The sequence below is a fragment of the Antechinus flavipes genome, chromosome 2 (assembly GCF_016432865.1).
Source record: "Antechinus flavipes isolate AdamAnt ecotype Samford, QLD, Australia chromosome 2, AdamAnt_v2, whole genome shotgun sequence".
Taxonomy (NCBI): domain Eukaryota; kingdom Metazoa; phylum Chordata; class Mammalia; order Dasyuromorphia; family Dasyuridae; genus Antechinus; species Antechinus flavipes.
The window spans coordinates 541569871-541581714 of record NC_067399.1 but is presented as its reverse complement, the minus strand read 5'-3'; the positions used below and the strand labels follow the sequence as shown (position 1 = coordinate 541581714).

Sequence of the window (11844 nt, the reverse complement as noted above, 5' to 3'; positions counted from 1 at the left end):
CTTATTATTACCTGCGTGTTCTTTGAATCAGTTATTGAGAACTGGACTAGGAGATCTTTAAAAGTTGATTCCAGTTCTAAAAGCTAGCTGCATGGGGAGGACGCTAACCTTTGGGTAGTGCAAATTGAGAAAATTGCCCAGGGTTCTCTCTGTCTCTGTCTCTGTCTTTCTGTGTGTGTGTGTGTGTAAGGAAGGAGCCAATGCTGAGAAGTAGACCCAGGAAGCTTAAGCTGCCCAGTGATTTTATCCTTAAGAGTTCTCTGACTCATTGAGAATAGCTGCTAAAATTCTATTTCCCAATCAAAAACCTCTTCAAAAGGCAGGAATGTGAACTAGTAGTCACCAAGCACACCGGATTCTCTCCATTCCCAAGGTCCAATGCTTGCTCATTGCCAAACTGGGGAGTGGAGAGTCTGGGGCAAACTACATTGTACTTCCTTGCCCCACTTCCTTTTTGTTAAAGAATAGAAAAAGAGTTAGTTGCCTTAGAAAGGCATGGGGCATGAGGAAGAGGAGGAAGGAGAGTTGGGAAGGAAGAGGAGAAGAAGAAAGAAGAAGGGGGAGTAGGAAGAGGAAGAGGAGGAAGAGGAAGACAAGTAGGAGAAAGAAGAACAATGAAGCAGAAGGAAGAGGAGGAAGAAGAAAGGAAGAGGGAAGAAGGAAGAAGAGGAGGAATTACAGGTGCAGGAAACGAAAGAGGAGGAGGAAAAGAGGAAGAGAAGGAGGAGGAGACTAAAGAGGAGAAGGAGGAGAAAGAGGAGAAGAGAAGAAAGGAGGAGGAGCAAGAAGAGAAATAGGAGATGACTATTAGATGATGCTCAAAGAGACTAGAAGACCTAGTTACAATTAGCTGGACTTTTCTTCACATTCCTTTCCACCACACATATTGGTTCCTATCATTTATCAATTCACACTGTTCTCTTCTTTGACTCAAACCCAATCCTTCCCCTGCCTTTTAGGGCAAGAGATTCATTATTAATGCATCATTTGACCTAAGTGGGAAGGAGATATCCAGATAAATATGGCAAAGTCCCAATTACTAAAAAGAGCAACAGCATCTTCCTAGTCCTCCATGCTCATAACCTAGGAGTCATCCAGGATTCCTCATTATTTCTCATCCCATGTTCAATCTGCTGACACTTGTTGATTTCTCCTTTGCAGTGCCTCTCCTATACCTCTTTGACATTGCCACCAACCTTGTAAATCACCTCAATTTGATGTGCTGTTTGATTCAATGACACTGGCTCTTTCATGCACCAAAAACTCCACTTCTCCACTGCAAACACATTCTCTGGCTGTCTCCCATGCCTAGAATACCCATTTTCCTTACCTTTGCTGTCTTCCCTGGCTTCCTTTAAGTCTCATCTAAAATCCCACCTTCCCCAATTCTTCTTAATTCTAGTGCCTTCTCTTTATGGATTATTTCATAATTATCATATATATGATTTGTTTATTTGTTATCTCTTCTGTTAGATTGTAAGTTCCTAGAGGGCAAGGACTTTCTCTTGACTCTTTTTCTTTGCCCTAGAATTTAGCAAAACATCTGGCACATAGTAGATGCTTAATAAATGTTGGTTGATTGCTAAAATCTCATTTTACAGAAGACAAACTGAGGTTCAGAGAAGGGAAGACCTTTGTCCAACATCATAAAGACAGAAAGTAGCTGTACCACCATTCTAATTCAGGGCCTCTAACTCCAAATCCAGTGCTCTCCATTATTCCACATACAGCCCCTATCCTCGCCAGCAAAGGTCAGTGCACCAGAGACTCAAGGTCATTGGAAAAGAACACGTGGGTTAGAGTCTCTGGGTCTGGAACATGAACTGCAGGAATTGGAACGATCAGTCTGAAACACACACCAGGGAAGAATGTGTGGGAACCAGCCCAGGCAAAAACCAGCTGCCTCCTGGCTCTGAGACTGTCCTGGGGCTCCATGCTATTCTTGCCAACCCCAGAAGTTGAACTGACACATGGAAGCAGAGACCTTGTCTTCCTTATCAGCCTGGGGCCTTGGGCTGGAAATCCTCCTTTGTTCCTCCCCTAGCGTCTAAGGAAGGGAGGAAAGGAGGAGGGGGTGTAGGAGCTGGAAAGTTAGCCGCTCCCAGAGGGATTTCTAGTATCGATAACATGGAGAAAATTCAAACCAGCTGCTTGGGGCCCCTATGGCCTGCAGAGGCTCTTTTCCCCTTTCCCCATTCAAATCTTTGGCAAAATGCCAGGTGAGGGAAGGGAGGGGCTCCTCAAGAGGGATGGGTGGTAGACTACAGGGAAGAGGAAGCCCACTCGGGACTTAAACTTCAATCTCTAGGCTTTGGGGGTTCCCCAACATGACTCAGATGTTATCCACTACCAGAGAAGTCCCCATAACAACACTACTTACTTCACTTACTGCTTAGAAACCTCATGGATGGTGGGACCTTCGCAGAATCACAGTAGATCAAGGTCTGACTCTTATGGAAGTGTAGAAATTAGATATTTATCAATTCACCTAGAAGTGCTCAGATATTGTGCCTTAATTTACACTCCCTATGTTTACCAGAGATTGATTTATAATTTAATAATTTTAATGGGGATGAAACTAATAGGATATATGAATCTGATTATATACCATTGCTACTTCTTCCTAAAGGAGAGGCCCCTCAGGAAACCACATTCAGGCTCATAGACCTAGAACTGGAAGGGACTTCAGAAAGCATTTAATCCAGCTCCCTTATTTAGAAAAATGAAATGACAACAATAGAGATCAAATGACTTGTCTGAGGTCACACGCTAGTAAGAATCAGAGAGGAGATTTGATTTCAGGTCTCCTAACTCCAAAACTAGTGTTCCCAAAAGCATTAAGTTAAAGCTAAAAGAACTAGTTTTCCAAAAGGATCCTTGTTAACCTATGATAGAGAACCTGATGATTTCCCCTTTTCCCTCTAGACATATTTCTAAATAATAATAATTAATAATAATAAATACTGATATTTCTATAGTATACTTTACATTATATACATCTCCTTTGAAGTTCACAACAACACTGTGAGGCTCATACTCTAGAAATTATTATCTCTATTTATAGGTGAGAAATTGAGCCTTGCCCATAGTCACATGGTTAATGAATGTTGGGAGTAGGATTCAAACCTTATTCCTTCTGATTCTAGGTTACATTTCATTGCCTTTATCAATATGGGCCATTAAAATCAGAGCAGTTTTTTCTTGAGTCATTCTGGAAATTTAAGATTCTATGGCTGCCATTTTTTTCTCTAGACTCTAGGCAGGCTCCCCATTCCTCCATTATGTTTAAGGTAATGTAATACAACTGAATAGATCTTAGTTGTTTTAAACATTAGCAGATAAATAAGTACAGATACAATATGCATATGCTTATATTAACAAATCTGGAAACAAAGAGGTTTTCTTTATGGGATTTCAGCCCATTCCTTAATAAGGTTTTAGCATTAAACATTCATCATTCACATTATGAAAACAGCCACCTATTCTTTCTATGACATGGGATAGTTCTACTCAGTGCTCAGGATGCAGAAGGCTATTGGGTGGCTCTTCATGAGGAAGGAAAGAAATACACATTTACTAAGTGCTTACTACTCTATAGGCACTTAATAGCATAGTCAGGAAGCACTATGCTAAGTGCTTTACAGATATTATCTCATTTAATCCTTGAACTATAGCAATAGGTGGATGCTATTATTATCTTCATTTTACAATTAAGGAAACCAAGGCAGACAGGTTAAATGATCTGTCCAGGAACACATAGCTAGTAAGTATATGAGACACAATTTGAATTCAGGTCTTCCCTAATTCCAAGCTCCATTCACTGCTATCTGCCTTTATGCAGAAAAAATTCCTATCAGAGGGTGAGTTTCTAGACATCAGGGACTAATTTTTGCCTTTCTTTGTGTCCCTAGGGCTTAACACAATGCTTGACATACAGTAGATGCTTAATAAAGGCTTATTGCCTGATTGAGGATATGGGGAGGGGTTTGAGTTTGACTCTTCCCTAACCTATAGATGCCAGATTATTGTCCTCTCCTTACCACATATTTATAAATCCCCAGGGGAATTAAATCCTGCCTTTAATCCAGAAAATGCTCAGCAGCACACTCTTCCCTAATTGTTAGAGACTGAGAATCTTGACTTGGAATAGAGAAAATATGTTGGAGCTTCCAGTATGAACACTCTATGATCCTGAACTGGAGTCCTTACAGCATAAGGAAGCTGTATCCCAAAATGCAACAATTTCTAAAATATAGAGATGCTGGAGGAATGGTTAAAGGCTGACAAATCTGGCCTCCAGCCATTCTTTAAATTCTCCTCCTCTCTCTCTCCGTCCCCAGGGTCTCTCCATTATCCTTCTATTCCTGGCTCACTTCCTCTGGGAATCCATCTTCCCAGGCTCATGCATCTGATCTTTGCCCTCCTCTTCATCCCCACTCCCAGCTCCAGCTGCCCTTCCTTGCTCCTATGCTTGCAGAGGGGATGAGTAATCGGGAAGCTCTGTGGCTGCCCCCATTCATATACTGGAATCACTAGTACAGTGAAGAATTGTAGCTGACTTGGGGTTCCCAGGCAGAACTTGGGATTCTGTTCCTCCTCTGAAACTCTCCCTAGTTTGCTTCTGTCTTGGTCACTAGGTCAGACAGGGAGTGAGCAGGAATGACTGGAGCTGGGTCCTGTTCCTCCCGCAGCAGTGATAACTAATGTAATAGATTTAATTTGGAAAGTTCAAATGCTGCCTCGGAAGGAGCTTAGTTGAATTCTAGGATCATGGATCTAGAGCTGGAAAGGAGATTACTGGCAATCTAATCCAACTCTTCTCCTCCCCCTTTTTACAGATGAGGAAACTAAGAACCTGGGGAGAAATTACTGGGTTCATTTCACTGAATCTCAAGTTCCTCATCTATGCAATGGGGATAATCAAGGCACCCACAAAACAGAGTTGTTTTGATAATCAAATGAGCTAATGAATATAAAACACTCTGTAAGGGCTGAATTAATGTGCATAATGATAGTAATGATTTGCTGCTTTGGTATCACCTTTTTTTTTTTTTTTGAAACTTCACATCTAAATTTAATCATTTAATCCTCAAGAGTTGGGTTTTTTTGTCCTTTTTTGTATAGAACCTGAAATGCAAAGAGGTGGTGAGTTGTCCAAGATCATATAAATCTACAATTTATATTTTAAAACTGCTATTGAACCTGTCTTCATTAACAAATAACAATCTCTTTTATGGATGTTTTTTGTTTTATATTATATTCAGTTTTCAAATTCAGTTTTCCTCATGGGTCTCTCCTCCAGCTTTCTTTGTAACAAAAAGAAAAAATAAGTGAAGCAAAATCAAGTAAGGCACAGACCCAAATCTGCCAGTCTAGGTACCATTCCACGCTCATAGTCTCCCATCTTTCCAAGTCTTTTCATTCCCAGCTTAGTGGTCTTTTCATTACAAAGGATGTGATTTAGATTTAGATTTAGAGCTGGTAGGGAATTTAAAAGTCTTCTAATTCAATGCTGTCAAACATGCTATAGGTCACCTATAACACTCCTGAGAGGCCTTTACCAGATTAAAATATCATTGGGAAATGTTTAATAAAATAAATAAAGATACAATAAGGGTTTTTCTAAATCAATATGGGCCCTGCAGAGGTCCTTATATTGGGTGAGTGGCTCCCCATTTTTTTATGAATTTGACAATAACTTCAACCCCTCAAATTGACAGATGAGGAAATTGTAGGACTTTTTATTTGGCTGAATCCTCTTCTCCCAGAAAACAACCTGGGCCTTGTGATCAGACTTCCTCTATTGTCTGAGGAGGGAGAGCTTGCTTCCATCTTCCCCATTTGTGAGTGACCAACCGGAAAGAGCTGTCTCATGTTCTCCAGGTTCCCCTGTTCTGCCTCCTGAGTTTGTGGGGTCACATGGGCAGGGGCTATCTTTAGTCAAGAAGCTATTTATATTCCCTCAGGGAAGTTACTTCATAGCCTGGAAATCCTGGGAGAGGGGTAAGAAGTGACTAACTCAGATTGAGACCCTGCCTTTGGGGGAGAAAGCTCTCCTTGGCCCTCATCCCGGGGCCCTGACTTCATCTCCGCAGCTCCCACGATGCAGTCACTCCTGCCAGGCAGTGTCCAAGTTTGGGTAGGGGGCCGGCCCTTTGCAGCCGACAAGGCCTTGTTGGTGGAAAACAGCGGCTTCTTCCGCGGCCTGTTCCGGTCAGGGATGCAAGAGGCCACCCAAGGTGAGATCCACCTCGGAGCGCTGAGCGCAGGCGGCTTCCAGACCACGCTGCAGGTGCTGGGGGGCCAGCGGCCGGCCCTGGGGGGTGAGGAGGAGCTGTTTCAGGCTGTGGAGTGTGCGGCCTTCCTGCAAGCGCCGCCGCTGGCCCACCACCTCATCCACAGCCTCACCTCGGATAACTGCGTGACGCTGTGCGAGACGGCCTTTGTCTTCGGCCTGTGGGACGTCTTTCACAGGGCGGCCCTCTTCGTTCGGGACGGCCCCCCGGAGATGGCCGCCGAGCTGTCCCCGGAAGTGCGGGCCTATGTGGAGGCCCTGAGACCCAGCAGCTTTGTGGCTGTCGGTACCCACACGCCCACTCCCCAGTACCTGGAGGATGTGACTCGGACGCTGTGCTACCTGGACGAGAAGGAGGACGTGTGGAGGACGCTGTCGTCCTTGCCCGTGGAGGCCAGCACCTTGCTGGCCGGCGTCACCACGCTGGAGAACAAGCTCTACATTGTGGGCGGGGTTCGGGGGGCCAATAAGGAAGTGGTGGAGCCGGGCTTCTGCTACGACGCCGACCGCGGGACCTGGCAGGAGTTCCCCAGCCCCCACCAGGCTCGCTACGATGTGGCTCTGGTGGGCTACGAGGGTAGCCTCTATGCCATTGGCGGGGAGTTCCAGAGGGTGCCGCTGAGGTCCGTGGAGCGCTATGACTTTGCCTCTGGCTGCTGGAACTTCATAGCGGACCTCCCCCAGCCGGCCGCGGCGGTCCCGCACGCCCAGACCTCGGGCCGCCTCTTCATCTGTCTGTGGCAGCCGGCGGACACCACGGCCGTCTATGAGTATGGGAGCCGGGCCGACGCGTGGCTTCCGGTGGCGTCCCTGACCAGGCCCCAGAGCTACGGTCACTGCATGGTGGCGCACCGAGACAGCCTCTACGTGGTCCGCAACGGGCCGTCCGATGACTTCCTTCACTGCGCCATCGACTGCCTGAACCTGACCACGGGGCAGTGGACCGCCCTCCCCGGCCAGTTCGTCAATAGCAAGGGGGCGCTCTTCACAGCCGTGGTCAGAGGGGATACAATCTACACCGTCAATCGCATGGCCACCCTGCTGTACGGCGTGGGCAACGGCTCGTGGAGGCTGCTGAGGGAGAAGGCCGGTTTCCCCAGGCCCGGCTCGCTGCAAACCTTTCTTCTCCGGCTGCCTGACGGGGCCCGGGCCCCGGCAGTCTCCTCCCCGAAGCCATGACAGGTTGGAATTGCAGAGGGGTCCGTGGGACTGAACTCAGCGGTCAGCAGCAGGCTTGAGTGTGAGAAGGCTCTGCCCTGGTACCTTACCCGCTCTGTATAGCTGGGGTCCCAGCAGCCGTAAAGGAAGCTTTCTCTTCGGCTAGTTCCTCTGTAGAGACACCCAAAGCCCCCGTGCGCCGCTCTGAAGCCTCCCGCCGGGCCTGCGTCTGCCGGGGCTGTGGCTGGGACGGCCCCTTTTGCTTCTCCCCCCATGGCTCCATTTAGCCTACAAAGCTGAGAGGCTGAGTCCTAGGGCACGTCAAAAAGCAGATCGGGCTTGGCAGCCAGAGGACCTGAATGGGAATCTCACCCCTGCGCGAGTCATTTTTGGGGGGAGGGGATGCCACTTATTGTCTGTCTGCGGGCATCAGTTTCCTCCTTTAGGAAGATGAGGAGGTTGGACTAGGGGCCTCTGAGGGCACTTTCAGCTCTAACTTTAGGAAAGTGCTTTACCTTTGCCTGCTGGGAAGACCCATCACTGAGTAACGACCCATCTTGACTGAAACTGTAAGACATTGAGTGGTGAGACGGGGTCAGGGACTCGGCTGTGCTTGGAAAGCAACGTTGTGACTGGTTCTCATCAGTCATCTATTGAGCACCTTTTATTGAAATATTGAGCACATTTGTTGAAGCATAGTGCTGAATTAAACGCTCTGTGATGTTGGGTGTTGGAGAAGACAGTTCCTGACCATCAAGCGTTTCCAATCTAAGAAAGAAGGAGCTAACGTTAGTGAAAAAAACCGCAGCACAATCCAAGGCAGTGTCCAATTAAGTGCTGAATTGTGCAGTGTGGATAAGGGCTGTAGGAGTTCAGAGGGAAAAGGAGATCACTATGGGCTGCTGGGACCGAGGAAGATTTCTTGGGGGTCGTAGGACCTAGTGTGAGGTATGTTAGGTTGGCCATGTGGGGAATGACCTGAAGGTCAACAAGGAGTTGTTAACATAAACTTCCAATCATATAGACCTAGGATGCATCTATTAATTTTTCTTCTAAATAAAGTGCTCTAAATCACTATTGATTAGAAAAATGCTAATTAAAACAACTCTGAGATACTGCCTCACACCTATCAGATTGGCTAATATGACAGAAAAGGAAAATGATTAGTGTTAGAGAGGATGTGGGAAAATTGGAATACTGATGCCTTGTTGGTGGAGTTGTGAACTGATCCAAGCATTCTGGAGAGCAATTTGGAACTACGCCCAAAGGGCTATAAATCTATTCACACCCTTTGATCCAGCAAATACCACTACTATGCCTATATCCTAAAGAGATCATAAAACATGGAAAAGGACCCATATGTATAAAAATGTTTATAACAGCTCTCTTTGTAGTGGCAAAGAATTGGAAATTGAGGGGATGCCCATCATTTGGGGAATAGCTGAACAAGTTGTGGTATATGAATGTAATGGAATATTATTGTGCTGTAGTGATGAGCAGGCTGATTTCAGAAAAACCTGGAAAGACTCATATGAACTGATTCTGAGGGAAGTGAGCAGAACCAGGAGAATATTGTGAACAGTAATAGTAACATTGTGTGATGATCAGCAATGACAGATTTAGTAGCTCTTCTCAGCAATACAGTGAGTCATCCAAGACAATTCCAAAAGACTCATGATTGAGAATGCTATTCAGCAAGGGATAATGCTGTAAAAAAATTACCCTGGCATGCGTTCTATCAATAAAAAATTATTAAAAAATTAAAAAAAAAGAGAATGCTATTCATATTCTAGCTATGTGGTCATATCAAAGCATATCAAAGTCATATCAAAAAAGAAAGGTATTTTCACTTTAAAAATTTTTTTTTGTTTTTTTGTGTGTGGCTTTTCTCTTTTGCTCTATTTCTTCTTTTACAACATAACTAATATGGAAATATGTTTAATATGACTGTACATGTATAATCTTTGTCATATTGTTTATTTCTTGGGGAGGTGGGAGGGAAGAGAGCGAGAAAAAATAGAAATCAAAACCTTACAAAAATAAATGTTGAAAATTAATAAGTAAATTTAAAAAACATATTTTTTTCCTCTAGTAAACTCTAGCAGGAACCTTTAGTCAAATAAAAGACATTTGGAGGCTCTTGCAAGTGCTAAGAATATGGACTTAATGCCAGGGCTCTCTCCTACTCTAACCTGACAGTTATTCTTGTGTCTGATGGAAAGAGGAATGAGAGGATACTGAAATGTCTCATGAAATTTATTAACATTTTGAATTGTTGATAGAACTCTCATCATTTTATATTGCTCATCCAAATTCACCACTAGAGTCTAGGATTGACCATCATTGACCACTGGAAACAATGCAACCTCTTAGCCACTTCTAGGATTCCCAACGTAGGCAATATCACAACCCTAGATGACTCCAATGAGTCAGTCCCACAGTACCCAGAGAAATTTACCAAAAATTATCAATAGAAAATTAATCTCAATTCACTTTAATTTAAAATGTGAATACTCAGGAGAGTGACCATTACATAATTATTATAGAATAGAATTCAATCCAAAATAAGTCCATTTTGGATACCATGTGAGTGAGGGTCAACCTTCTGGAAAATTATGAAATGGATGAAATCTATCTCTAATATCTTCTTCCATCTTAGAGATGTGCATATGTCTACATGTAGCAATTTCTCCTGATTCTATTTAATTTCTCCCCAAGACGATCAGAAGAGACACATAGAGAAGAGTAAAACTCTGGTCACTTGTAGTAATATGTACTTACACAAAGCTTTTGGCTGTTTGTCCTTTGTTTTTGAAGAGGACCAATGACCATGATGTCATGGGTGATGTCTTGATCGTTGGACACGAGGCAGGATCATATGAAGTCATCAACTTCGCTCTGTCTTCCAGGGTCATATCAGTTCAGTGCCAAGACAAAAGTCAGAATGGCTGGCAATGGCCCAGTATACATTGAATGGCCTTGGCTTCTTTGATGTCTGATCAAGCTCTAAGATCCCCACAAGATCTGCTTCAGTCACCTTTGTGGCCATTGGAACAAATTGGTCTCATCCACCCATTCCATGGGGAGAAGTCTTTGTGTGTTTAGTTTAAGTATTTATGTACAGAGACTAAACTTGTTAAAAGGCAGTTGATTTTCTCTACTCCAGAGACAGAGTTTTAATTAGCAGGACAAAATTAAACTTACTTGACTAGATCTAAAGATGAATCAAGAGTAATTAGGTCAGAATTTGAAAGTCATTTTGCTCTGATGTCCATAGGCTTCCATCTTAGTTCCCTGGACATCTTGGGTCCTTATCTATGGCATTCCATTCTGACCTGGATTCTCTGGATAGTTTTTACCAGTATAAGGATTCTGTTCCAGTGTATTGGGCCAGTTTGGAGACATCCAAGACCCAGAGACTAAAGTCATCCTTGGTATGGGGAGGTGAGGGAAAGAATAAATATCAGCGATATATGGTTACGTTCCAATGATCTTGAGATGAAGAGAGCCATCCCAGAGAGAAGATTGTGGGAACTGAGTGTGGTACACAGAATAGCATTTTTACTCTTTTTGTTGTTGTTTGCTTGCATTTTATTTCCTTTCTCATTTTTTCTTTTTTGATATGATTTTTCCTGTGCAGCAAGATAATTACTTATGTATGCATATATTGGATTTAACATATATTTCTACCATATTTAAGATATATTGGACTACTTGCCATCTAGGAGAGAGGGTGGGAGAAGAGGGAGGGAAATTGGAAGACAAAGTTTTGCAAGGGCTAATATTGAAAAATTATCCATGTATATGTTTTGAAAATAAAAAGCTTTAATAAAAGAAGAAAAAGAGAGAGAGAGATGGTTAGAGTCTTCCTAGCAGTTGGATATTAGATAGAAGTCTGGATAAGAAGACAAAGGACAAGGGGACTGTGACAAAAAGTAAGATACAAAGAACCAGACAAAGCAGGTAGCATTAGGGGAACTGATAAGGGGAGGTGTGAGGGGGGAACAGCTTATATAAAGGCTAGAATCAAGAGAAAAAAATACCTTAGTTTGGCTACAGCAGGTAATTTACTTTGTTTGGAACATAATATTATGTAAGAAGAAGTAGTACATAGTCTAGAAAGGTAGATTGATATAAAGATTATAAAAAGCTTTAAATGAAAAAACAGAGGAATTTGTATTTTATCCTAGGAACAATAGGGAGCCACTGAAGCTTCTTGAGCAGAGGAATGACAGGGTTATAATTATGCTTGAGAAATATCATTTGGGCAGCTATGTGGAGGATGGATTGAAGAGAGAAAAGACAGGGAAAAACAATTAAAGAGGCTATTACAACCATTGGAGTGCTGGGGGCCTGAAGCAAAGTGGTTGGCTGTGTTTTGATCCTGGGGT

At 43.6% G+C, this 11844-nt stretch overlaps 1 protein-coding gene across 1 annotated transcript; it reads left to right on the top strand.

Moving 5' to 3' along the window:
• Nucleotides 1-5841: 5841 nt before the first annotated feature.
• On the top strand, nucleotides 5842-9229 carry KBTBD13 (kelch repeat and BTB domain containing 13). The gene has a single exon (XM_051980851.1). It carries the CDS (start codon nucleotides 6104-6106, stop codon nucleotides 7472-7474), a length of 1371 nt encoding a protein of 456 aa, XP_051836811.1. The 5' UTR covers nucleotides 5842-6103; the 3' UTR covers nucleotides 7475-9229.
• The last annotated feature ends 2615 nt before the right edge of the window (nucleotides 9230-11844 follow it).